This window comes from Pelodiscus sinensis, chromosome 29 (genome assembly GCF_052426305.1).
Source record: "Pelodiscus sinensis isolate ZL-2025 chromosome 29, ASM5242630v1, whole genome shotgun sequence".
Lineage (NCBI taxonomy): Eukaryota > Metazoa > Chordata > Testudines > Trionychidae > Pelodiscus > Pelodiscus sinensis.
The window spans coordinates 13,433,609-13,460,847 of NC_143080.1; the positions used below are offsets into that span (position 1 = coordinate 13,433,609).

General features: G+C 55.4%; 1 protein-coding gene across 1 annotated transcript in view; it reads right to left on the reverse strand.

The window, feature by feature from the left end:
- The window catches only part of LOC142826418 (killer cell lectin-like receptor subfamily B member 1), a 63,164-nt gene that overhangs the window by 14,416 nt on the left and 21,509 nt on the right, over window positions 1-27,239 (reverse strand). Inside the window, exon 2 of the mRNA XM_089773902.1 lies at window positions 7,791-7,852. Coding sequence (XP_089630028.1) covers window positions 7,791-7,852 — 62 coding nt within the window. The remainder of the gene's footprint in view (window positions 1-7,790; window positions 7,853-27,239) is intronic.

The window sequence follows — 27,239 nt, forward strand, 5'->3', positions numbered from 1 at the left end:
CTCCCTGCTCTGCGGTGGGAAGGGGCCACTGAAAATTGGCTCGTGTGCTGCTGGTGTCCCGCAAGCTGCAGGTTTCCAACCCCCAAAACCCTGCTGAGTGCTGGCCGCTCCGGGGGAATACGGGACAAAGTCAGAACACTGGGAACAGCTTTTAAATATGGGACTGTCCCCTTCCAGGAACATGGCGCTGCCTTCCCCCCCCCCCCCCCACACACACACACATGAACACCTTGCTTAGGGGGTTGTCAAGGGTGTCAGCTCCCCTGACTGGGGTTCAAAACCTTGAATCCTTCACAGCCGGATACTTGACTGTATGTTTTCATCACAAGGGGGGGACTTTTTTACACTTTGCTCCCAATATCCCATAAGGGCCTGTGTCCTAGTCTCCTGGGAAACAACCCTTGTGTTTTGGGAGAAGTTGTTTATGAACGTCACAGTGAATAGAAATTCATTCATTCATTCAAATGCAGCTTCCATTTTTTCAAGGGAGAGAATATTTGCAACACGCACACACTATCCCGTGAGAACGGAGAAACTCACATAAACCCACCTTCACCAAGGCCACAGAGAAATCTAACAATAAACAATCCTAAGTCTCAACTACGTCTCCCAGCCAGGGAAAAACAACAGACACCTACCAGGTACTGCTGGCTTCTCTGCTCACTGGTCTCCTTTAACCCCAGCAGCTTCGCTCTCCTTTCCCTCAGAGTCGCCACATGGGCCTGGAGTTTTTTCCTGTACAACAGAAATGAGTTAGTGGGTTTATTTTGGAGCGGTGACTATGTTTGTAGGGGGCGTTTTCCCACCCAAGCTGCAAGACAATTCTCGGTCTCCCTAGACAGACTCGGTGGGGGAGGTGATATCTTCCACCTGTTGGTGAGAGAGCCGAGCTTTGGGGCTTTCACAGGGCTCAGCTCTGGGGAACAGACTCTTTCCTGCGCCTGAACATGTGGTGGCCACGAGACTCCCTCCCTGTCTCCATGCCACTCTGGGCCCCTTTGCACACATAGGCCCTTGCCTAGCTATGGGAGCTTCAACCACCGTGTTTTCAAAGCAGAGTTAGTAGAGCGAGCCCCAGACTGTTCCCTACCATGCCTACCACCAAATCAAGTCCAGCAGCTCCCTTAAGACCTCTGTGCTGTATCTGCTGCATGGAGCCTGCTTAAAGGACGCCTTTTGCCTTGTAACTAACACACGCCTGTTGTGTCGGACAAATGTTCTTTTATGCTCAGAGATTAGCTTCTGCATTCTGCAATGTGTCTTCTCTAGCGTCTGCCCTTCCCTTGTTTTCTTGGAGAGGATGCAACAGTGAGCTTGAGGCCCACTCCCTTGGCTCATCCAACTGTTCAGCTAGAACAGATCTGAAGGCGAAAACATAACGGAATGACATTCCATGAGCAAATGCAACCCACCCGTATGGGCAGGGTGTGGTTAAATGGGCAGAGGAGAACGATGCTGCAGAAGATGTGCGGAGCATGAGGAGAGGATAACGTGCATGGAATGTGAAACCAAGACCCAGGAGCAGATCTTGAGGCAGCAAACAGAGCGGCTGACATGCCTGTACATGCATGGGAGGGGCCGGATTTCTCAGCAACAGTATGGTTATTGCTTGTGGTGCATGGCAGATCGGGGACAGGGCTGTGTAAAATATACAGGTCAGCACATTTAATATGCTCCTACCCTGACATAAAATTTTAGGGAGCTCACGGGAGGCTGCTACAACAATGGGAATGCTGCTTATACTGAGGTCTAACCCAGTCAATAGACGGCAAAACCTTCCCTTTAAACGTCCAAAAGCTCTTTCTACCACCATTCTGCATTTGCTCGGCCTATAGCTGAGCTGCTTCCTACTGATGTCCAGGCTGCCTGCGTATTGCTTCAGGGGCCACAGCAAGAAGGGGAGGCTGGGCTTCTAAGAATCACAATTGGCATTTCAATGCTTCCGATGCAAGATTCCCAGGTGGGAAGAAAATTCCACCTTGTACCTTTCTGACTAAACCAAAGTTCCTATAGATGCGCATGTCATGCTCCTTTCCTGACCATCCCATATTGATGCCAGTGAAACGGCCTTTGTGATCCACCAAAGCCCATGGCACCAGCAAGAACTACCACTTCCCAGTTATGAGCTCTTTGGGATAGTGGCCAGGTATCAAGATAGGAATGTATGTTTCATCTGCCACCCCACCACCATTAGGGAACTGCATTGCAGCAAAGCCATCCACTATGGCCTGCATGTTTCCCAGAGTTACTGTCCTTCGTTGCTACTTGGATCACTGGCTGCTTGGATCACAGCAGCCTCCCACCGTCTTATTCCCCCGCTCTGAATTAATTTCCAGCTGACCGGTAGCTGCCTGGCCTTGCTAACTTCCACATGGCTATTACCACTCGCTTCTCAACTATCAAAGCCAGTCTCATTCTGGCACTGCTGCACCTCGGGGAAGGAAACCTCCATGAAAGTCGCCTTATGCATGCACAAGTTTTGCAGCCACTGGTCGTTGTCCCATAGCTGCAGTCCTGCCAGTCTCTGCTTGTCGCCTGGGTCCAGAACTGGCATTTCTCTCTGTCAGAAGAATCGATTGCTGCTAGCATCTCCACTCAGGTGTTTCACTCACCTCTGTGTTCATGGCCTCCGCACGTTCTTCTTGCTCTAGCGGCTCCTGGCTAGGCCCTGGACATAAGTTGTGAATTGTTTGCAGTGATGACCATCGCTCTTTACTGCTGAACGGGATCCATGTTTGCCTTGTGATGGTGTCTACCCAGATAACCTGGGGGAAAGAGTGTGAAAAGGTTGTTTGCCGTAAGAACATAAGAATGGCTGTACTGGGTCAGACCAAAGGTCCATCTAGCCCAGTGGCCTGTCTGCCGATAGTGACCAGCACCAGGTGCCCCAAAGAGGCTGGACCGAAGGCAATGATCAAGCAATTTGTCTCTTGCCATCCCTCTCTAGGGATGGCCGTTGACGGAGGCATGTAGATTAGACAGATCGGCATAGGGAAATGAAGCCGCGATTAAAATAATCGCCGCTTCATTTAAATTTAAATGGCTGCCCCGCTCTGCTGATCAGCTGTTTGTCGGCAGATCGGGGCAGTCTGGATGTGCCGCGGTCGACAAGGAAGCCTTTGTCGATCGGCGCAGGTATGCCTCGTGAAACCAGGTTTACCTGCGCTGATCGACAAAGGCTTCCTTGTCGACCGCGGCGCGTCCAGACTGCCCCGATCTGCCGACAAGCTGCTGATCAGCTGTTTGTCGGCTCAGCGCGGCAGCCATTTAAATTTAAATGAAGCCGCGATTATTTTAATCGAGGCTTCATTTCCCTTTTTCGAATAAACTAATCTACATGCCTCCGTCGATCTACCCTAATAGATTAGTAAGACATGATTTCCCTTTACAGAACCCATGTTGACTTTTGTCCAACAAATTATGTTCTTCTACATGCCTCACAAATTTATTCTTTACTATTGTTTCGACTAATTTGCCCGGTACTGAAGTTAGACTTACCGGTCTCTTGCTATGTTTTTTAATTTGGGGTATACATTTAAGTTGGGCCGCTATTATAGTGTCTTTAAAAAGTTTCCATGCAGCTTGCAGGGATTTGGCTCTAGTCATTGTGCCTTTTAATTTCTGTTTAACTAACCTCCTCATTTTTGTGTAATTCCCCTTTTTGAAATTAAGTGCCAGGGTGTTGGACTGCTGGGGTGTTCTTCCCACCACAGGCATGTTAAATGTTATTAAATTATGGTCATTATTCCCAGTCGGTCCTGTAACAGTTATCTCCTGGACCTGATCCTGCACTCTACTCAGATCTAAATCGAGTATTGCCTCTCCCCTGGTGGGTTCCTGCACCAGCTGCTCCAAGAAGCAGTCATTTAAGCCATTGAGAAATTTTCTCTCTGCTTCTCTTCCTAAGGTAACATGTATCCAGTCAACATGGGGATAATTAAAATCCCCCATTATTATAGAGTTCTCTATTTTGGTAGCCTCGCTAATCTCCCTCAGCATTTCAATGTCAATATCGCTGTCCTGGTCAGGTGGTCGGTAATATATCCCAACTGCTAATTTCTTATTATTGGAGCATGGAATTACTATCCAGAGCGATTCTATGGAACATGTTGATTCATTTAATATTTTTATTTCATTTGATTCTACATTATCTTTCACATACAGTGCCACTCCACCACCCACCCGGCCTGCTCTATCCTTTCGATATATTTTATATCTCGGTATGATTGTGTCCCACAGATTTTCCTCATTCCACCAGGTTTCAGTGATGCCTATTATGTCAATCTCCTCCTTTAATACGAGGTACTCTAGTTCACCCATCTTATTAGTCAGACTCCTAGCATTTGTGTAGAAGCACTTTAAAAATTTGCCACTGCTTATTTGTCTGCCCTTCCCTGATGCATTGGATTCCTCTGTATGCGGTTGTTTGTCTGCTCTGGCCTATGGTTTGTCGTCTCCCCTCCTCTCTTTCTGACTATAGCTTAAAGAATCTCTATCGATGGATTCTCCTCTAAGAGAAGTCTCCATCCGATTTACGTGCATCTCCGCACCAATCGGCTTTCCCCCATCTCTTAGTTTAAAAAGTGCTCTACGGCCTTTTTAAGGTTTAGTGCCAGCTGTCTGGTTCCACCCTGGTTTAGGTGGAGCCCATCCTTCCTGTATAGGCTCCCCCTCTCCCAAAAGTGTCCCCAGTTCCTAATAAATCCAAACCCCTCTTCCCTACACCATCGTCTCATCCACTCATTGAAACTCTGAAGCTCTGCCTGCCTACCTGGCCCTGCGCGTGGAACTGGAAGCATTTCCGAGAATCCCACCATAGAGGTCCTGGATTTCAGTCTCTTTCCTAGCAGCCTAAATTTGGCATCCAGGACATCTCTCCTACCCTTTCCTATGTCATTGGTACCTACATGTACCACAACCACCGGCTCCTCCCCAGCACTACACATAAGTCTATGTAGATGCCTCGAGAGATCTGCAACCTTCACACCGGGCAGGCAAGTGACCATACGGGTCTCCCGGTCATCACAAACCCAACTATCTATGGGTATGTCTACACTACAAAGTTAGTTCGAACTAACGTTAGTTCGAACTAACTTTCATAGGCGCTACACTAGTGCTCTGTTAGTTCGAATTTAATTCGAACTAACGGAGCACTTAGTTCGAACTAGGTAATCCTCATTCCACGAGGATTAAGCCTAGTTCGAACGTACTAGTTCGAATTAAGGGCTGTGTAGCCCCTTAATTCGAACTAGTGGGAGGCTAGCCCTCCCCAGGTTTCCTTGGTGGCCACTCTAGCCAACACCAGGGAAACTCTATTGCCCCCATCCCGGCCCCGGACCCCTTAAAGGGGCACGGGCTGGCTACGGTGCCTGTGCCAGGTGCAAGCCTGCTAGCACCCAGCCAGCAGACCCAGCACCTGGCACGGATCGAGCCACCCACCCGATGCCCCCCAGCCTTCCCCCTCTTCCCGGGACCAGGCTGGCGGCTCCCGGGAGCTTGCCCTGGACCGCAAGAAGCGGGCACCCGCCTGGGCTAGTGCAGACATCGTGGACCTTGTCCACGATCTCCGCACTAGGCACAGGAAAGTGGCCGTCTAGGTCAGGAGAGCTGCCAGCCTGGCCACCCAGGAGCAGGTGTGCATGAAAATCAAGGGGGTCCACTGAGACCCCCGACCCTGAGCCCTGAGCTTACAATGGCCGTACTGGGTCAGACCAAAGGTCCATCTAGCCCAGTAGCCTGTCTGCCGACAGTGGCCAACACTAGGTACCCCAGAGGGGATGGACCGAAGACAATGACCAAGCCATTTGTCTCGTGCCATCCCTCTCCAGCCTTCCACAAACTTTGGGCAGGGACACCACTCCTACCCCCTGGCTAATACCACCACTCCATGGACCCAACCTCCATCACTATATCTCACTTCTCTTTAAACTCTGTTCTAGTTCTAGCCTTCACAGCCTCCTGCAGCAGGGAGTTCCACAGGTTGACTCTTTGCTTTGTGAAGAACAGCTTTCTGTTACTAGTTTGAAGCCTGCTACCCATTCCTTTCCTTTGGTGTCCTCTAGTCCTTCTATTATGGGAACTAATGCAGAACTTTTCTTTATGCACCCTCTGTACACCACTCATGCTTTTATAGACCTCTATCATATCCCCCCTCAGTCTCCTCTTTTCTAAGCTGAGAAGTCCCAGTCTCTTTAGCCTCTCTTCATATGGGACCTGTTCCAAACCCCTCATCATTTTAGTTGCCCTCCCCTCTCCCACCCTCTCTCTTTCCCTCTCCCACCTCCTTTTCCCAGTCTCCCCCAGTTTTGTTCAATAAAGAGAGATTCTATTTTTGACCACACGTTTTCTTTATTTTGTACATCAGGAAGGGGGGCTAGGGAAGGGTAAGTGGAAGGAGGTGAGGGAGGAATGGGGTACGAGCCCCCGATGGGGAGGACTGGGCTGGCTCTGCAGGCTTCTGGGGGTGGAAGCTCTCCTGCAGCCCCCCAATTGCCCCCCTCCCCAGATGGCAGCCTGCGGCAAGTGCAGCCGGTCTGATGGCCGAGTGCTGTGATGTGCCCAGTGTGGGCACTCAGGGCACTCCAAGCCAGGACTGCTTCGCAAGCGGGGCACCCCTGAGAACTGTCTGTCCGGGGTGGGGGTCGGGTCACTTTAAGCACTGCCCTTGGCTAGCCTATGACAGCAGCACCATGCTCTAAGTCCTCATCTGATGTCCTGCCGGCACTGCTTCCGGCCAGCCTTAACCGCGGTTCAGGGTCCACTTAATGTGGACATGCTAGTTCGAATTAGCAAAACGCGAATTCGAACTAGTTTTTTAGTCTGGATGCGTTAGTTCCAATTAGCGCTGTAGTGTAGACGTACCCCCATTGGCTGCCCAGGGCCCTGGCTTTGCGAGAGTCTCGGAACGTCTTCCCAGGTGTCTCTGGGCTGGACTCTGCTACGGAAGCTGATGTCCCTTGTGAATACCCACCCCACGGCCCAGCCCCGGCTCCAAAGAGCTGCTCCCGTGTGTTGTACGTACCGTGGCAGGATGAAGAGTCCTTCTGTGTCGGTGCCGCTCCCTAATCAAAACGCACCCCACACGAGGTTCGCAAGCTTCTGCAGCCATTTAAAATGTTCATTCAGGACGATCGCTGTGGTCCTGTCTGATCTTAACGGCACTTCCTGGAAAGCTGAAAGAAAGAGGAAATGGCTTGGAAAACTCACAGAGCTGCTGTCACAGGTGGCTGGGAAATCTTTGCTTCCGAATGGCCTTTGCCACGGGAACACGACAGCAACCGTAACTCTGGCATTTAGGTGCAGAGCAACAAAGGGGCGTTGGCTCCTAACTTCTACCGAATCCTTTGTGCAATTGTGCCACCTTCAGTGCTCCAGAGGTGGCAGGGAAAGGTGTTTCCTGGGGGCCCACACGGGATGGCCTAGGAGCCAAGAACCCAACTCTGGGTGAAGGTCCCTGGCCTACAACCTCTCTAGTGGAGGGGAGCAGGTGGTGGAACTTTTTGTGACAGAGGGTAAGAATCCTTCTCCTCCTCCTACTGACTAGTCATCTTCAGTTCTGGGCGGCCTCCCTTGAGAGCCTTTGTGTTCTTATCCCCATTTTACAGGTGGGGAAGGTGAGGCACAGAGTTGCTCCTGGTGGCTCAAATCTCCTGACTCCCAGTCTTACATTGACCAGCAAGACCATTCTTCCCCCTTAAGCACTGTCCCCAGACAGAGACAGACACTGGGGCAGCTGTGTTCAGGTCTCATACTGCCCACAGATGCCCGAACGCCCAGAGCTGTTTCCTTACCTTCACACAGGCAGAAGATGCCATCTGCACTCACTGTCTCCGCCAATGGTGGATGGTCTCTCCTAAACAGACAAGGAATACCCCGGAGCTCAGGACTTTTCAACATCATCCCTGAAAATTGCTAAAGATTCAGCCATTCCCACAAGACAGCCCTTGGGAAATTCAATACCCGGCCCTTCGATGTGGCACGAAGCACATGGGAGAAAGCATCCGACCCCAGAAGTCACTGAAAGGCCGATTGCAAAGGAGACTGAAATTACATCTTGCTGGTTTCCTGGAGATGTGGCCAAAAAGTTGTGGGCAGGAGAAGTTGGAAGGGACCAAATGGCAAAGTGGCTCCCTCCAGCTTGCAGTAAATGTGAATTCTGGCACACGCAGATCCCCACTGTCGGATTCTGGTGCTTGTCAGGCAGGGTGCGTTGATTTAAATCAAGTTTCCCACTGGTATTACTTTTCAAATTTCTTCAAACACTAGTGCAAATCTCCTCAGTGACACATCGTAATTTATAGCTGGGAGTAGCATTTTACACCAGCTAAGAGAGCACCCTGTGTGTCATTCTGGTAGATAACCTGACTTCTGTTAATTTAGGAAATAGCACATGATCACCAGTGTTAAGCTGCAGACCTTGAAGCAGCATGTTAGGGATGGGAAGGACTAAATAATACACAAAAACACAATAGGGCTGATATTTTATTCAACTAACTCTTCCATGTTATATCCATGTTTCACATTTGCAGTTGCAGGAGGCTCCTGAGTTGCTGGCTGATGCTTGTCCTGAAACCCCTTTCGGTTCATGTTCATTTTTTATTAATTCAAACAGACGTGTCCCCAGAATGCTAAATGTGCAGTGTCCTTACGACTTCTGCAGGGAGCTCTCCTCTTCCCCCCTCCCACTGGCATTGTGATGCAGCTCTTAAGCCAAGTGACCCAAAAAGCTAAGTTGTGCTTGGGAGACACTTAATTTGTCTGTAAGCTCACTGAAAGACGTATAGCGGGGGGGACCTTTGGGAAAGCTGAGTTCTGCCTGGCCCAGGCTCACCACCACACAAGCAGAGAACAAAACATATCGGATCCGGGCTATGTCTGTCTGTGCCCATGTGTCTCAGCGGGATGACAGACAATGAAAGCCCAGAACTGACAAGGAGGAAGAGATGCTGGTTAGGCTGGAGAGACTAGAGCCATTAATGCGATTGGATGAGACTGTCGGGATGGGCAGCGCATGTTTGTGATAACATCGTAACCTATTGAACTGATTGTTCAATGAAACTAGTGAAAATTCCCCCTGGTCCCAGAGAACGGAGTGGGAAGTGGAAAAAGAGCTTTGAAGGAAGCACGGGAAAAGCTCACGTGGGTTTGCTCTGCTTACCGATGAACAGGGCTGCAGAATGGCGGATGGACGGCTGGGAGCTTTCCAGATACTTTAAAGCCTGGAACAGGAGCCTGGGGATGTTCCTCTCGTTATTCTCCATCTAGGAACAGAGCAGGGAGAAATGCTCAGTGCAGACAACGTGATCTGCCCACAGCGGGCAGGCCAGGGCTGCTGAAGCTCAGAGGGAGGGCAGGGCAAGAGCCAGTAGGAGCCCAGACGATGGAGCTGCCCCTCTCGGAAGGGCCGGATGCAGAGGGTGCCCAGCAGTCCCAGTGTCCTAACCCCACAGGGCCTGCAGGGCAGCAGGGGAGTGGAGGGCAGGAGCAGGGTGCACAGCCGCTGTGCCCACCCCACAAGCAAAAGGGGCAGGACCCCACGGGAGCCCTTCTAGGAGGGGCTGCCTCTGATGTCCCTGCGTGACGAGCGGGGTGGAGAACCCCCTGGGTGCTCGGGGGGTGGGGCTAGAAAGGTCTCCCTGAGCTCCCCACTCACTGCTCTGCGGGCCCAAAGAACACACCTACCAGGCACTTCCCGACGCACGGCAAGAGCTGCGAGGAGCCGTCCCAGGCCAGGCTGCAGAAGAGACTCTTCCGATTGGCCCAGCCGAGGAACACGGCGCAGCGGAAGAGGGTCACTTTGCAGCTCTGCAGCACAAGGGGAGAGCGAGGGGCCTCGCTGAGAGAGGGAGCGTCTGGGGCACGTCCCCTCCTCCCTGCTCCTTGGGCTCCTGCTCTCGCTGCCAGGGGAGGTTCCTGCCCCTTGTTCCCAAAGGGAGGCTGCTCAGGGGAGGGGTTGAGAACTGGCTGGCGAGAGCCGGACGGGATCTCCACAGCTCAGCCCTTCTGCGCAGAGACGGCAACGGCAGCGCCAGGCCGCTCTGGGACCCCAAGGGGTCTGAGCCCAGGGGCCCTCCCCTGTGGCCCCTGCACGTCCCCAGTGGCCCTGGCTGGGCAGGGGCTCTGGAGACGGGTGGGGCCCAGGGGACTCTGGCGCTTTGCTCTCTGGAAATACCGAGCGCGGCACTTACCAGGATCACGCTCTGCTCCTCGTCTGCCAGGTGGAGCAGCAGCGGGAGCAGGCAGCTGGTGAGTTCCTGCTGCACGGCCAGTTTGTCTGGGTCCTTCACCCCGCTCAGCATGGTGCCCAGCAGGGAAATGGCGGCTGAGCGGACACTGCCCCTCTCCTGGCAAGGACACGCGGGGGCGGGGAAGCCGGTGAGAGCCGGGCCGTGTCCCTGGCCACAGAGGCTGCTCTGGGCTCCCCTCCCGGGGCCCTGGGGCCTGGCGCTCACGCCTGCCCCCTTGGGGAGCAGCAGCAGGCGGGGGAGGATCTGGGGACAGGAGGTTCGGGGGGGGAGGCTGCAGCAGGGCTGGGAGCTTGGCGCTCAGGTTGGCTCAGAAGGGCTCTGCCAGGGAGGGGGCTGCGTCGGAGACGCCCCACCCTTGGCAGGGGCCCCCTTGGGTGCTGCGTGGCCGGCCTGAGGGGGGAAGGGGCTGGGCAGGGACATAGCAGGGTGGCAGGGAGAGGAGGGAGGGGGAATGTGCTTCTCCGGGGTTCCCAGCCTTACGTGGTCAATGAGCGGGCGCAGGCTGGCTGCCATGTCCTGGGAGATGGAGCCAAGCCCCTCCCCGGCGAGCAGGTAGATGGCGTCTGCCGCCTCCGTCATGGCCTCCAGGACAGTCCTTGCGTCCGTGGCGCAGAACATGGCGATGGTCCCGGGCAGCTGGGCCCGTATCAACTGCCCCTGTGGGAATGCAGAAGGCAGCTCCCCACTGTCCTGGGACGCAGCCTGGGGCAGGGGCTGGACCCTCCCTCCCCATCGGCCAGACCCCAGGGACGGCCCAGCCCCCAGCAGGGGAGAAAGTCCTTCTCCTGCCGCTCCGCCAGGTGCTTTGCACCCCTGGCCCTTGAGCAGAGCCTGCCCTGTCGCCTGCCGAGAGCCGCCCCAGGCCCCGCCCACCGAGCTCTGACCCCGCCCCCCGACTCCTCTGCCGTTGCCAAGTCTGTGCTTTGTTGCCCGACTCCCAACCCCCCACTTCCCTGAGCGACGACCTGAGTCTCCTTCCCCTCCCCACTGCCTCCACTGACCATGCTCTGCCTGGGAGCAGGGACACCCCCTCGTGCCTGGTTTGCTCAGTAACGCACCCCCAGGAACTGGGCGCTGGGAGCACCACAGGCTTCCTCGGTCCCCTGGTGTCAGATCGGGGCTCCCCAGGGCACCACTGAGAGCCAAGTCAAAGGCAAACTCCTCAGAGACAGGGCAACTTCCAGCCCACGACTGGGGCCCTCCCTCTGAGGCACCAAACCAGCCACACAGAGCACTGCTGTTCCCCACACTGGCTAGCCAGCAGTCACCCCAGCAAGCCCTGAGATGTGCCCTCACCTTCCCCGGCCAGAAGAGAACACTGGCCAGGCCTCGCAGACAGAGCCTCCGTATCGCAGGGTTGTTGTCTCGGCTCCATTCCATCAGGTGTTCCTGGAGGTCTGATTTGGTGACAGTGCTGAGGATGGAAGGACTCTGGAGAAACTGGAAAGAGAAAATCAGCGTCAGGCTAAGGAGCAGAAATCTGCCTTTGCTCTGTGCCTGCTCCATCATCTTTGCCAACTGGCCACTTTCTGCTGCACAAAATCTCTGGAGTGAAGGAGCCAGTGGCTGGTGTTTGAAATGGTCCATTCCTAGAAGGGCAACTAATCCACAAGCGCCTAATGAACTCCAGGGACAGAGGACTCTCTGGGCACCGCTAAGCGTCCTGGGCAGAGCGCTGTGGCAGAGGAAAAAGAAACCCCAGGGGAAGGCGAGGAGAGAGGCCCGGGCTTGGGGTGCTGGAGAAACATCTCCTCTTGTCACATGTCCCAGGGAGGTGCATGCAGCCAGGAGCAATCTCACCCTGCCCCCCTCCACTCTGCCCAGTCCCGCTAGTATCTGCGTGGGCAGAGGGGCTGGCTGGCTGTGAGATTGCTGAACCGCTGGCCATGGGCCCCAGCCCCTATTGGCCCAGGAGGGGTCTGAGCTGCTCTGCACAAGCCCACATGTGCCAGGCCGCTCCGGACTCTCACCTCGGTGCAGAAAGTCAGGGCGATTTCTCTCAGCGCCTCCTCCTCCTCCCGACTCTGCACGATGGCGATGGCCTCTCTGAGAACCACAGGGACCTGTGGGTTCCGGTGCTCGACCATGGTTCTGGAAGAGCAAAGGGAAAGTCCCAGGGATTACCAAAGGGGGAGACAGTCCCTCCCGCATTGCGGGGCTGAGAGGGCCGGCTGGGGCAGAGGAGGATCTCCCGCCCAACTCCCATTGCCCAGACAGGCCGCAGGAAGAGGAAACTTGAGACTCCTACCTTGCGATCAAGCCCACCCCTCGGGGGAAGTGATGGCGGGAGGCGATCATTTCCCAGCCCTGCTGTAACTGGATACTGGCAAATTCCTTCCAGTATCTGGGCATGGAAAAGAGGGTCTTCACGGCCTCCAGGGACGTGCTAAACTCAAAAAGAAAAAAAATCCTGGTGTCAGAAATCTACTGCAGCCCAACCTGCTCAAGTCCTGGGGCACAAGGCATGGTCAGCAGTAGCCGGTTTCCCCCGGGATGGACCCAGCACCCTGTCGGGGCTCACTGAGGTTTTGGCAGGTGGCGACACTGCAGCTTCTGCAGATGCTCGGTGCCCTCGCTCCCAATGGTCCAACACCCGACTCTTCGCTGGGGCAGGCACCAGGTCACTGGGCACATGGGCCAGATCCTTAGCTGGTGCGAGGGAGCAAAACTCTGCCCGTTTGCAGCAGCTGAGGTGCCTTCGGGCTCCCCGGCTCCCCCCAGGGGAGTCCACACGGAATCAGCTTCATGGTCCCTCTTGCTCCTGCCTGCCTGTGACACGGCCCCCCTGCCGGGCCGGGCCCCAGTGCTGCCGGCCTTGCTCTCTCTGCATGTGCTCTGGCGACCCTGCCCTGGGCTGGGGCCTTGTGGGGCCGAGGCCCTAACACTTCGGCAGGTGGCGCATGGGGAGGTACCGACGTGGTCCCTGCCTGTGCTGGGAAGGAGCCAGCCTGTGGGCGGGGTCAGAGGAGCAAGCGTGACTCACAAGCACACGGGTGCCCAGCACCGCTCCCCCCAGACAGACCTGCCCAGAACTGCGCCTGGGCTCCGCAGGGGCCGTGTGTGACCTGCGGGTGCAGCAGATCAAATCTGTTCCTCCCCTTCCTTTCTGCCGTTACCTCAAGGGGCTGAGGCGGCTGGATCCCTCAGGGCTGGATTTCTGGCTGGCCGTCCAGGTCCCTGGCAGGCGCAGGTCCAGCACATGCTGCACCTGCCTGACGCAGAGGAGGAGCAAGTGGGGAAACATTTGCAAGATGGCTTCTCGGTATCCCCACAGGAAAAAGATCTCATAGAGCGTGTCCATAGCCTGGAGTCAGAACGAGACAGAAAAGTCACTGAGCTGTCCCCACCTCCCATCCGCTCCCATGGCATTTTGCTGTCATGCTGGTGCCGTTTCTCACATCCTTGTGGCTTCTGAGGAAGGAGGGTTAGTTCCTCGGGGGGAGGGGAGATGTGATGGCCCCTGACCCGTCTTCCATTGCTAGAATGGGCGCAGAAGGGAACCTCTTGGAAAGATCAGAAGAGTCCAGCTGACATTATTCCCCATTATCTCTCTCCATGGCCTAGCCCTCGCCCTTCGCCTTCCCAGGCCTGACCGGAGGGGGTGACACCATCATGAGGAGACCCAAACTTCTAGGCGCATGTACAGGGCATCCCACGATCCCTCTGCTGCCTGAGTAACTCCAGTGCCACAAGCAGCAGGGAGCCGGGGCGATGCCGGGAGGTCGATGCAGTTTCAGTCCAGACCCCACGTTGCTCCCGGCGACTGACTTTCCAGCAGCTCATGGTTTGCAGGTCCTCGTTTTCACTCCCCCATCGTGCAGGGCTGCTTGTGTGTTCTGGGCCTGTAGTAAAAACTAAGTGTGCTTCTTCCCCTCCGTTGCTTAAGCTCGATACAGAGGATGAGACAACCTGACTGCAGAGGAGTCATCCATAACTATCAATGAGTACCCCTACTCATGAGAAGATGGGATAATTGGCAGATTGACGAGCCTTAGAGCGGAGCAAGCCCCCTGAAAGGACAACAGACAACAGGATGAACCTTCGAGAGATGTTCTGGGAACACTCACATCAAAAGATAACATTCCGGTCACAAGCGGACAGAGCGAGATCCATGGATTTTAACAAGAAGGAGGAATATATAAAGCAGGGCGCTTTGCTATGGAACTTTGCGTTCGTCTGCCACACTATCTGGAGAGGAGTATCGGATCGATCGACCGACAAGGCCCTGCTCCCCCCTGTGTTCAATCTACCTGGCCACTAGATGGACACAGACTCTGGACTGGTAACTATATCATCTGGCAGAGCTGTGTATGCATGATGTTTTGTGTGTAGGTGTGTGTTTGAAAAGCATAAGCAACTGTTGTATTCTCAATCAATGCGGCGTACTGCCTTTGCCCCATAAAAGATCTCGTGTGCTTCGTTTAAGCATAACAGCGTAGCCCACTAGCAGGAGGGTAGACTAATGGCTTGTGCTGCTCTTCTAGAAGGGTGCCACCAGATCTAAGTTCCTTGCTGATCTCAAACCAGGACCCCTGGGGCCAGCACTGAGATTGACCATCTCCCTGGCTTGTGTCTGCCCCTTGCTGCCAGGCCTTGGAGGGTTGGGTCACTCCTTTGCTCTTGGAGAACATCCCCCCAAGATCCCAAACTACTTCACCAGGGTCAATGGGAACTTCTGCCGGGTCGGGTTCCAATCCTCCTGCCCCAGTTAGAGGGACCCCGACCGTGCTGCTTCTTTGACTCTCTCAGATGCCCCGGCTTGGGGTCTGGCTTCCCTGGCTCCTCTGAGGCCACGTAGTCCTCAAGCAGGGAGACAGTTTCAGCGAGGGGCACCGGGCGGTGTCGCTGCGCCCATTCCTGCCTGCCCCCGGCAGGCTCCGTGTCACGGGCGCGATCACAGAAGACTCCTTGGGGGCGTTTCCCAGAGCGCTGGCAAAGCCGCTGACACTCGCTTCTTGGCACTCAAGAGCTTCTCGCTACACTGTCCTGCTGGGCCAGGTCTCCTGGTCTCCCCCAGCCGAGGCACAGAGCAGAGACCCTGCCCCGCCCCCAGAGCTATACAGACATTGAGTCTATTCTGGTCTGAGGTCACAACTGTTTACACAACGCTTGATAGTGAACAAAAGTGATTTTATTAAGCACAAGCTGTGGGATTTATGTGTTTGCAAGTGAGAAAGGGCAGAGCAAAGTGAATTACAAATGTCAAATAAGAAGAAACGCATCCGTAGTTTTAACACACACTCGAGCCTCTTACAAACTCACCCTCCAACTGTTCTTATTTGGGTTAAACCTCCCAGCAAGGGCAGGTCTTTTCCCTGGGGTCTCTGGCTCTCTCTCTGGGGAGTTCTATGCCTGGCACAGACACAGGGGCAGCTCACTTCTCTGGGGTTCATAAAAATCACTGTGGATGGGAACGTGGAACACTCTCCCCACCTTCTATGGAAAATTACTCGCTCAGACGTTACCCTTTGCACTTTGGGTATGGAAATGAAATGAAGTAAGAAAAGATCATGAGTAAATAAAGGGGGAAAGGGAATCTAGTCGTCAGGTGGGTATTTTTCTTTACTTTTGGCTGGTTTGAATTGCTCTGTGTGAATCTTTTTTTTTAAGTTTTCTTGCAGGTCCCCACGTTCTGTGCTCAGAGTGGAGATCAGCCCTGGCACGTGGTGTCCCGACCCTGCACTGGGGCTGCAGAGGTGAAGCCTGGCTGCCTAGCAGAGAAGGTCGCACCCCCACAGGCGTGCTGGGCGGGCTCCAGCTGGAGGTAGCTAGAAAGGCCGGTGGAGCAGCTCAGACAGGGCTGAGGCCTACGGGTGCAGAGGTGCCGCTGGGGCTCCCGAGGAGAAGCGCATGTGCACCCGGACGCCGTCACCAGTCAGCAGGGAACCTCAGCAGAAGCCCCGGTTTGGAGGAAAGAGACGGCGCTCAGGATGGGAGAGAAGCTGGCAGGAAGCAGCCCAGGGCGGGTAGTTGAACCCCGGGTGCTTGGCGTCTTTCGGCTGGATTCCCCACCCAGCTAGTGGTGCCCCACTCCAACGCTGACAGGGTGCACTGGGACCCGGTGGAGAGGGTGGCCTGGGTCCCCCTGCCCCTCCACACCAATCCCACCAGGAGTTCTAACACACCTCTGGCTGCTAGGCCTGTGTGCAGGGAGCTGCCCTGTTGATTTGGAGCACAGGGAGTTAAGCCCTGTGTGCAGGGAGCTGCAGGGTTGATTTGGAGCATTGGGACGCACACGGGGTTGAGCTCCAAGTGAGGGGCCTCCGTGTTCGGTGGCGAGTTCGCTACGTGACAGCTCCAGTCTCACTTACGGCCAGAGACACGCTGCGGCTCCTCTCCTCCCGGTGGCTCTTCCGGAGCTTGTCCAGCAGCTGGTGCAGCACGTGGCGGGAGAGCTGTGCTTCTTCCCCCAAGGCCTTCCACAGCTCCCTGGCACCTCTGCAAGGTCAGAAACCGAAATCAGAGCGTCCCTGCTTGCCCCCCCTTGTCTCCCCAGGGAGAGGCTGGGAAGGCCGGCGGGAAAGGGGGCCTTAGAGGAGACGCCCGGGGGCTGGAAGGCTGAGGCAGGTGAGTCCCTTCCGCGAGCTTTTCATTTATTCCCTTCCCCAGAGGCCTCATTGCTCCTGCAGCCTGTGCCGCTGCTTCCAGTAACTGCCCTGGGGCTGCGCACAGCGTGACACCACCCAGCCCAGCCTGCACCAAAGGCTGCTCGGTGACATTTACGCTGGAGTCACGGCCCAGGGATGCTCCCCAGAGCCTGGTCCTGCCCCTCTGGTGGAGCTGGCGGGAAGGGGGGTGACCACAGAAATCAGGAGCCTGCTGGAACTCTCCAGGGACCTGTCACGTCTGCACTCTGGGCAGGGAAGAGGGAGGGGCTGGTTTCCAAGGAGCTGGGCCTGGGCATCTCCCCTCAGGAGGCAGGGACAGCCCCGTGCCCAGCAGGGAGCTTGCTCCATCGCTGTGGCCTGCCAGGCCTTTCCCGCGCTCTGCCCTGGAGGAGGAGGGGAGGGGAAATCGGGCTGAGGTGATAACAGCCTCTCCCTACCTCTCCCATGGCGGCGCGTGGGCCACACAGGCTGGAACCACGTCCCGGGGGTGGGCGCGAGCCAGCAGGGCGATGGTTCCCAGCGCGGCTCTTCTGGCTCTGGGGTCCTCGACGTCGTCCAGCCAGGTGAAAATCTCTCCCACGACGTCTCCCACCTGGAGGCAGCCAGAAAGCTGAGGGGGGGGGATTGCCCAAGAGCGGCCTCCTGCCAGGTCACCCCTCCTGGCAGACGGCGCTCGGAGAAGGGCAGGAACGTCACCAAGTCACTGAGCCGCTCTTGGTCCCAGGTCCCCGTGTCACGCGGGTAGAATTCCTGCCTCCCCAGAGGGCGATGGAGCTCAACTGATCAGGGCAGTGACTGATGCTCACACCTCCTAGGAAGGGGCTGTAGAAATGGACTCGGGCAGAGCCCTCCCTGCACCAGTCTAATTCCGGGGGAGGGGGCACCGGAGCCGGTGGGGCCGGGCAGCAGGATCACACATCACAGGCACCGGGGCAAAGTGCAAAGCCAAATGGTTCCTGCTGCACCGGTGGGTCACACGAGGGCCCTGCAGGGCACGTGAGGAAACCCCGTCCGCTCCGGGAGCCCAGCGTGGTGACCCCTCGGCAGACTCTGTCATTGCCGCGCTCCAGGGCGGGGCTGTGACCCACCTGCCATGGGGCTGGGCTGGCCCCAGGGACGTGTCCGAGCTCCAGCGCGCAGAGCTCTGGAAACACCTGCCCACCCCAGCACCGAATGGAAAGGGGCTGAGCCGACCTGCCAGACCGGGACCCTGTGCCCCAGGGCCGGTTTCCTCAGAGCCAGTTCTCCCAGCCCCTCTCCCCACACGCCCCTGCCCCTTGCCGGGCGTCTCTTACTCGCTCCATGCGGGCGCTGTGCTGGGACACGGTGGCTCTCAGCGCCTCCTCCGCCGCCCGAAAACTCTCCAGGGCGGGGGCCGGCAGAGCCTTCACGGCTGCCAGCAGCAGGGCTGTGGGCTGGGCTGAGGCAGGGGGCTCCCCGAGGGTCTGCAATGAACAGGGGCAGAGCCTGTAGGGACTGAGCATTTCCACTGGGCAGCTGCCCTGGGACACTCGCTCCCTGGGGGCTGGCAGAGCCTAGTGAGCATGGAGGAGCCTGCTGAGACCTTTGATTGAGCAGCCTCCCCCGGTGCCAGGCAAGGGTTTGGAGAGCTCTTGCAGAGCCCTGCTTCCACCCTCGGCGTGGTGCTCCCAGAAAGCCCCCATATTACACGGCTTTGCTCCAGGGAGCTGGTCACACGTAGGAGTGTTTCCTTTGGTCCCTGAGCCGGGGGGGGGGGGCGTCCTCCTCTGAGAGACACCGGCTCCGGCACATAGTCACGCGCCCCGCAGGGGATGCTTCCCATTGGCTCAGTCACAAGCCTCATTCCCATAGTCATGTGGGCGCTGCTCTGTGCTAATGGGGTGGGCCGGCGGTCTGGTTCCTCCTCCTCTTCGCTCCCTTCCGCCCCGTTGGGCGTCTTCTGGGAGAGCTCGTTCTCCACCCCTGGAGCAGAGGAGACGCGCTGGTTTGAATGTGTTACCCTGGGCGACAGCAGGACACGGGGCCCAGAGCCCTGACGTGACTTGCCCAGGGTCACACAGCAAGGTGCTTGCAGGGCCGAGCAGAGAGCGCCGCTCCCATGACTCTCAGCTGGGGGCTCTCCCCACTGGGCTTCTCTCCCCTAGGGGCAGAGTCTCTCCCACGGTGCGTTCTCCTCTCCCCGGCCCTCGCCCCCTTCCTGCAGTGATGGGAACAGGCCTCGTTTCCCGTGTGACACCCCAGGAAGTGATGGCCCAGCCCAGCCCAGTTCCCAGTTGAGAGCTGCTGCGACCTTTGGACGGGGTGACCCCTGGTCCCTTTTTAACGGTTCTGTTCCCTCCTCTCCAGCAGCTGCTGCTGGCGCAGGGGGTTGGAGCTGCCCCTCGGCTCCCATCCAAGGATCCCTGGAAGCTGCGTGCGAATCCCTTTCCTGATTGGCTGGGGAAGGACATGGGGCACTCGCTCTCCTGTGGTGGAGGAGGGTGTCCTGCCTCCAGCCTCCACCCCGTCCCCCCACCCCTCCCATCCCCCTGCAGGGTCCGTACTGGCTGGGGGAGCAAATCAGGGAGCCAGGACGTACTTGGGGGATCATGTGACCCAGCCCATGCTGAAGGGGAGGAGGGATCAATTGTGCTGCATTGGCTGCCACCGCCCACATGGGAAAGCTGGGGAGGTTACAGGCGCCTTCAGATCAGGCCAACTTCTCTACTTTGCTCCAAGTCTTCCCTGCGCGGTGAACTGCGAACAGGGCAGCAGCCTCCCTCGCACCCTCCTCCTCCCCTGCCTCCCGCTGGGGAATTGGCCCAGCAGGGATCCTGTTTTCTCCCGTTACACTCCCCTGATGCTCATTCAGTTCTGTTTATTCTCTGCCTGCTCCTTTGCCCCTGCTCTCCCCAATTCACACCCAATATATTTTCTTCCACACCCACGGCCTATTGAAAATACATATTTATACCCACGGGTTTGGGTCCACACACCACACACCACCGCGATATTGGTGTTGCACATGAGAAAATTCAGTCGGCCCAAGGTTGGAAAATCTTAGCGGGAACACTGCTCCTACCCCCTTGTCTGACAGCCGGTGAGAGGGGACCTGGCTCCGTGGCCACCAGAGCCCTCCGGGAACAGGGGCTGTAGGGGAGCCCTCCTGGCACAGCACGTAGTTACCCCCTGTTCACACACAGCCCCTCGCTGCTTCTCTTTCTACACCCTGAGCTACCCCCTCCCTGCCCGAGCTCCTGTTTCAAACTTTTGGAGCCGAGCAGCCCCCTCCCTTGCTTGAGTCAAAATTTGTATTGTGGCTCCCCAAGCCATTTCCAGGAGAGGCTGGGTGGCCTGCTGGGGAGATCGAAGGGGGGGGGGGGGGATTTGCTTGAGCCTTCTGGGCCCAGCTCCCAAAATAGAGGATCCAGGCAGAGAAAGATGACTGGAGCTATAACACGGGGCTGGGAGGTGTATAACTGGTAAGAAAGGAAACATTATTAATCAAAATCAAAATAATTAAGCAAAGGGGCCGGGGGGGGGGGGGATTTGGTGTTAGGATTCACCCCTCCGGTGCTCCAGCCCCATGGAGAGCGGAGGGAGACAAGAAAGGACCAGAGTTCAAGGATTCCTATGGGCCAGATTACCTCTTTTCCATACCCGTGATAGTAGATTTGTATGACCTGCCCTAGCTTTTGGGGTGAGTCCAAGATGAGGGGTTCGGTGTGCGGGAGGTGGCTGCCAGGGCATGGGATAAGGATAGTGGCGCAGAAGGGAGTAAGGGTGGGAGTGTGGGTGGGGGGTAGGGTGCTGGAGTGGCCTGGGACTTTGGGTGCTGGAGGCGGTGAGGTCTGAACAGGAGGGAAGGTGCAGGAGCCGGCTGGGGTAGGGTATCTGGAAGGGAGGGAGGTGCCGGATTAGGTTGGGGATGCCAGACCCCCAGAGAGCTGTGCCCTGCCATTGTCTGTTCTTCCCACTTCAGGGAGGAACCTGCCCCCCTGTACCAGAGCGTCTGGCACTCGATGGATTCCAGCCTCTGAGGAGCCCATCGCTGTCCCAGGAGACGGCCCTAATGCTCAAGGCTTGTACAGTGACTGGGGTCAGTGTCCCTCACATGCTCCCCTCTCACCGGGTGGGTTGTATCCTCACCTGTGGGATCCAGCTGGTCTTTGTCTGGGCTCTCCGGTGGCTTCTCCTCCTCTTGCTCCTCCTGCTTCTCCGCTGAGTTCTTCTTCCTCTTCTTCAGGGAGAAGCGTGTCCACCGCCTGGGAGAGGAAGCTCTTCTCTCCTCCTCAGCCTCTGCCGGGAAGCTGCCACACTGGCTGCAGGCACAGAGTCTTCTTATGCCTGACAGGATCTTCCAGGAGCCTCTGGTTCTCTTGGGCTCCTCTGGCAAGGCCTGCTCCTGCTGGCTGAGGCCGGCGCATGCCTCGGCTGCTGCAGGTTGGACCACCACCCGGAGCACTCGGCTGTGTCTGTGCTCTTTTGAGGTGAGTCTTTCAAAGAAGGAACACAGCCTGGAAGAAAAAGAAGGAGCCAATGGGTTTTTCTGCCCTGGAAAGGCAAGACATTAATCTGCCAGGATTCAGATACAAGAGCGCTCTATTGAAACCATCCGCTTCTCTAAGAGCCAGAGCTGGTCCATAGAACCCAGTCAAAGGTGAAGACACATGGGGCTGTGGGTGACCCAGGAATTCTTGTGGGGAATTTCTAGGGCCTGTGTTGTGCAGGAGCTCAGACTCGGGGAGCAGGGCTGTGCCTTCTGGCCTTACAGCCTGGGACTCTAGGGGCTGATGACCCTCAAGTTATAGAAGTGGCTGAAGTTCATCCTCCATTTGCTCTTAACGGCTTTGGGCCTGCAGTCGCCGTCCTACTGGTGGAAGGGAAGCTGTTGCTAGTTGTGGGTTCAGTGGGGGTAGGAGGCTGAGCCTGGCATCTCTCTGCTGTCCCCAGTGCTGGTTGTGGGGCCCGGGTGGCATGGTGGCTTCTGAGCTGCTCCCAGGGAGGGGCCATGTGGGTTAACTAAGTTAACATTATTCCTACTCTAAACTGTACAGGATTTGGATTTGTTATTTTGGGAAGTCGACAAAGAGGCAGAAGAAGCTGGCCTATCTAACTGGAATTATTTAGGATTCTAGCTGTGATTCACTGGGTAGTGCCTTTCTGGGCTTCAGCAGATGGAATCCAGATAGTTACTATCTTTTAGAAGCTATCACAGCAAATAGTAATTGTTCAGTGAAATCAGATGTATTATAGATTGTTCTTAAGCAGTTCTGAATCTCACTGGGCCTCAGAAACTGATCCCTTTGGAGTCAGTTTTGCTTTGTACAGACTTGCAACATGCTTTTGTGAAATCCTCCTGAGTGTTTTATACTTGATTTGCCTTTGGTGGCAAAACTCAATGAGCTATTTCCTTCTCTTCAGTCTGGTGTTTTCCATCCTGTGCTACTAACCCTTCCACTATCGCTCCAGAGAACTGTTATGTTGTTTTGAATAAGGGAGAGAAGGAATCACCCCTGAGGCACCCATCTGTCGCCCTGACATGTCATCTGGGGAGGTATGCCGCCTGCCAGGGGCCCATATCCCAGATATTACGGAGGCATTGCTGAGGAATATCCAACCTCCTGACTACTACCCCCTGCTTCTCATCCATGTGGGCCCTAATGATACTGCAAGGTGTGACCTTGAGAGGAGCTAGGGTGATTACGGGGCTGTGGGAGCACAGGGGAAGGAGTTTGGTGCACAGGTGGTGTTCTCCTTAGTCCTTCCTGTCAATTTTCGGGGCCCAGGCAGAGACAGGCACATCCTGGAGGTGAGTGCCTGGCAGTAAAGATGGTGCCACCAAGAGGGCTTTGGCCTCCTTAACCACGGGACGCTGCTCCGAGAAGAAGGACTGCTGAGCAGAGATGGGGTTCACCTTTCGAGGAAGGGGAAGAGAGTATTTGGTCACAGAGTGGCTAACCTAGGGTACGTCTACACTACAACGTTAATTCGAACTAACTTAGTTCGAATTAGTTAATTCGAAGTAAGCTAATTCGAACTAACGCATCTAGAACTAAAAACTAGTTCGAATTAGCGTTTTGCTAATTCGAACTAGCAAGTCCACATTGAGTGGACCCTGAACAGGGCTTAAGGATGGCCGGAAGCAGTGCCGGCAGGGCATCAGAGGAGGACTTAGAGCGTGGAGATGCTGTCTCAGGCTAGCCGAGGGCTGTGCTTAAAGGGTCCCGATCCCCACCCCGAACAGACAGTTCTAAGGGGTGCCCCACTTGCAAAGCAGTCCTGGCTTGAAGTGCACGGAGTACCCACACTGGGCACATCACACCACTCGGCCATCAGCCCGGCTGCACTTGCTGCAGGCTGCCATCTGGGGAGAGGGGGCAATTGGGGGGCTGCAGGAGAGCTTCCACCCCCAGAAGCCCGCAGAGCCAGCCCAGTCCTCCCCATCAGGGGCTCGTACCCCATTCCTCCCTCACCTCCTTCCACTTACCCTTCCCTAGCCCCCCTTCTTATTGATGTACAAAATAAAGATAACGTTTCTTCCAACATTGACTCTGTCTTTATTGAACAAAACTGGGGGAGACTGGGAAAAGGAGGTGGAAGAGGGGAAGAGAAAGGCTGGGAGAGGGGAGGGCAACTAACATGATCAGGGGTTGGGAACAGGTCCCAGATGAAGACAGGCTACAGAGACTGGGACTGTTCAGCTTACAAAAGAGGAGATGGAGCGGGGACAGGATAGAAGGCTGGAGAGGGATGGCACGAGACAAATGGGTTGGTCACTGTCTTCGGTCCATCCCCTCCAGGGTCCCTAGGGTTGGTCGCTGTCGACACACAGGCTACTGGGCTAGATGGACCTTTGGTCTGACCCAGGATGGACATTGTAAGCTCAGGGCTCAGGGTCGGAGGTCTCAGTGGACCCCCTTGATTTTCATGCACACCTGCTCCTGGCTGGCCAGGCTGGCAGCTCTCCTGCCCTAGCCGGCCACTTTCCTGTGCCTAGTGCGGTGATCGTGGACGAGGTCCACGTTGTCCGCACTAGCCCAGGAAGGTTCCCGCCTCTTGCGGTCCAGGGCAAGCTCCCGGGAGCCGCCAGCCTGGTCCCGGGAAGAGGGGGTGGGCTGGGGGACATCGGGTGGGTGGCTCTGTGCCGTGCCAGGTGCAGGGTCTGCTGGCTGGGTGCTGGCAGGCTTGCACCTGGGACGGGCACCGTAGCCAGCCCGTGCCCCTTTAAGGGGTCTGGGGACGGGAAGGGGGCAATAGTTTCCCCCTGGTGTTGGCCAGAGTGGCCACCAGGGAAACCTGGGGAGGGCTAGCCTCCCACTAGTTCGAATTAAGGGGCTACACACCCCTTAATTCGAACTAGTAAGTTCGAACTAGGCTTAATCCTCGTAAAATGAGGTTTTCCTAGTTCGAACTAAGCGCTCCGCTAGTTGGATTTAAATTCAAACTAGCGGAGCGCTAGTGTAGCGGCTATGAATGTTAGTTCGAACTAACGTCCGTTAGTTCAAACTAACATTGTAGTGTACACATACCCCTAGTGAGAAGGGCTTTAAACTAGTTTTGATGGGGACAGGTGGCCAAAGCCCACAGGCAAATGAAAAACATGGAGACCTGGGAGATGGGTTGGAAATGGGAGGGAGCATGGGCTATAACAGCAGAGAGAAAGGAGGGACAAGGCAGAAGTGGGGGGCAAAATCCAATCGGTATCTTAGATGCCGGTGTACAAAGGCAAGGAGGACGGGGAATAGGCAGGAAGAACTTGAAGTGCTAATAAAGAAACACAAGGATGACCCAGTTGGTATCCCAGAGACTTGGTGGGATAATACACACAATTGGAATATTGATACCGAAGGGTACAGCTTGCCCAGGACTGACAGGCAGGGATAAAAGGGAGGAGGTGTTGCCGTATCTATTAAGAATGTACACGGGGCTGAGGTGGAGATAGGCGTAGAAGACAGACTTGTTAAGAGTGTCTGGGTTAGGTTAAAAGAGGTAAAAAGAAGGGTGATGTCATGCTAGGGGTCCACTCCAGCCCACCAACCCAGGCAGAAGAGGGGACTGGACTTCAGAAAAGCAGACTTGGCTCCCTCAGGGAAGTGATGGGCAGGATTCCCTGAGGTGCTAACATGAAGGGGAAAGGAATCCAGGAGAGCTGGCAGGATTTTAAAGAAGCCTTAATGAAGGCACAAGACCAAAGCATCCCGATGCACAGTAAGAAAAGCAAATATGGTGGACAACCAGATGGGCTTAGCAGGGAAATCCTTCGTGATCTTAAACACAAACAGGAAGTTCATAAGAAGTGGAAACTTGGGGAGATGACTTGGGAGGAGTCTAAATATACTTGAGAATGCAAGGGAGTCGTCCTGAAGGAAAAAGCACAATTGGATTTGTAGCTAGCAAGGGATGTGATGGGTAACAAGAAAGGTTTCTACAGGCATGTGTCACGTTCCTGGATTTTGAGGGGAGCAGCCAGATCACTGCTGCACCCATGGGGGTGTGTTTGCCCCAAAAGTGGTATAAAGGGGGCCATGTGAGGTGTTGAATAGAAGTTTACTGTCTGCTAATCCTATGTACGCTATTCATGTGATTGTACAATGTCTGTGTGTGAAATTATAAGCAGGTACAGTAAACGTCTGATAATCTGGTACCTTTAGGACCCAGGGGATGCCGGATTATCAGCTATACCGGACTATTGGAAGGGGGGGCTATGATGGGTCGGATGGGGGGAGATGTCACCCCACACCCGTCTTAGCTCCCCCCTCCCATGGTCCGGCTCTGCTCCAAGCATCCCCGATTCAGCCGCTGCTGGTCAGTTTCAGCAGCAGCTGAATTGGGACGCCTGCAGCAGAGCAGCCGGGGTGCTGCCGGGTTGGTCCGGTAGCGCCGCCCCTTGGCGCTGTGAGACCAACCCGGCAGCACCCCAGCTGCTCTGGGGGATGCCTGGGGCAGAGCAGCTGGGGTGCTGCCGGTTGGTCCCGCAGCCCCAAGGGGCAGCGCTATGGGACCTACCGGGCAGCACTCCAACTGCTCTGCCCCCAGCTTCCCCGATTCAGCCGCTGGTCAGTTTCAGCAGCGTCTGAATCAGGGAAGCCGGGGGCAGACCAGTTCCAATGGTCCGGCTGCCCGGAGCACTTCCGGGTTCCTGATGGTGCCGGACCATCAGGAGTGCCGGACCGTCAGATGCTGGACCAATGGAGTTTTACTGTACTTTCATAGAATCATAGAATCATAGAATAATAGGACTGGAAGGGACCTCAAGAGGTCATCGAGTCCAGCCCCCCGCCCTCAAGGCAGGACCAAGCTCCGTCTACACCATCCCTGACAGATGTCTATCTAACCTGTTCTTAAATATCTCCAGAGAGGGAGATTCCACCACCTCCCTTGGCAATTTATTCCAATATTTGACCACCCTGACAGTTAGGAATTTTTTCCTAATGTCCAATCTAAACCTCCCCTGCTGCACTTTAAGCCCATTACTCCTTGTCCTGTCCTCAGAAACCAAGAGGAACAAATTTTCTCCTTCCTCCTTGTGACACCCTTTTAGATATTTGAAAACCGCTATCATGTCCCCCCTTAATCTTCTTTTTTCCAAACTAAACAAGCCCAGTTCATGAAGCCTGGCTTCATAGGTCATGTTCTCTAGACCTTTAATCATTCTTGTCGCTCTTCTCTGTACCCTTACCAATTTCTCCACATCTTTCTTGAAATGTGGCGCCCAGAACTGGACACAGTACTCCAGCTGAGGCCTAACTAGTGCAGAGTAGAGCGGCAGAATGACTTCACGAGTTTTGCTTACAACACACCTGTTGATACAACCTAGAATCATATTTGCTTTTTTTGCAACAGCATCACACTGTTGACTCATATTCAACTTGTGGTCCACTATGACCCCTAGATCCCTTTCCGCCATGCTCCTTCCTAGACAGTCGCTTCCCATCTTGTATGTATGGAACTGATTGTTCCATCCTAAGTGGAGCACTTTGCATTTCTCTTTATTAAACCTCATCCTGTTTACCTCTGACCATTTCTCTAACTTGCTAAGGTCATTTTGAATTATGTCCCTATCCTCCAAAGAAGTTGCAACCCCACCCAGCTTGGTATCATCTGCAAACTTAATAAGAGTACTCTCTATCCCAATATCTACATCATTGATGAAGATATTGAATAGTACGGGTCCCAAAACAGACCCTTGAGGAACTCCACTTGTTATCCCTTTCCAGCAGGATTTAGAACCGTTAACAACAACTCTCTGACTACGATTATCCAGCCAATTATGCACCCACCTTATCGTGGCCCTATCTAAGTTATATTTGCCTAGTTTATCAATAAGAATATCATGCGAGACCATATCAAATGCCTTACTAAAGTCTAGGTATATGACATCCACCGCTTCTCCCTTATCCACAAGGCTCGTTATCTTATC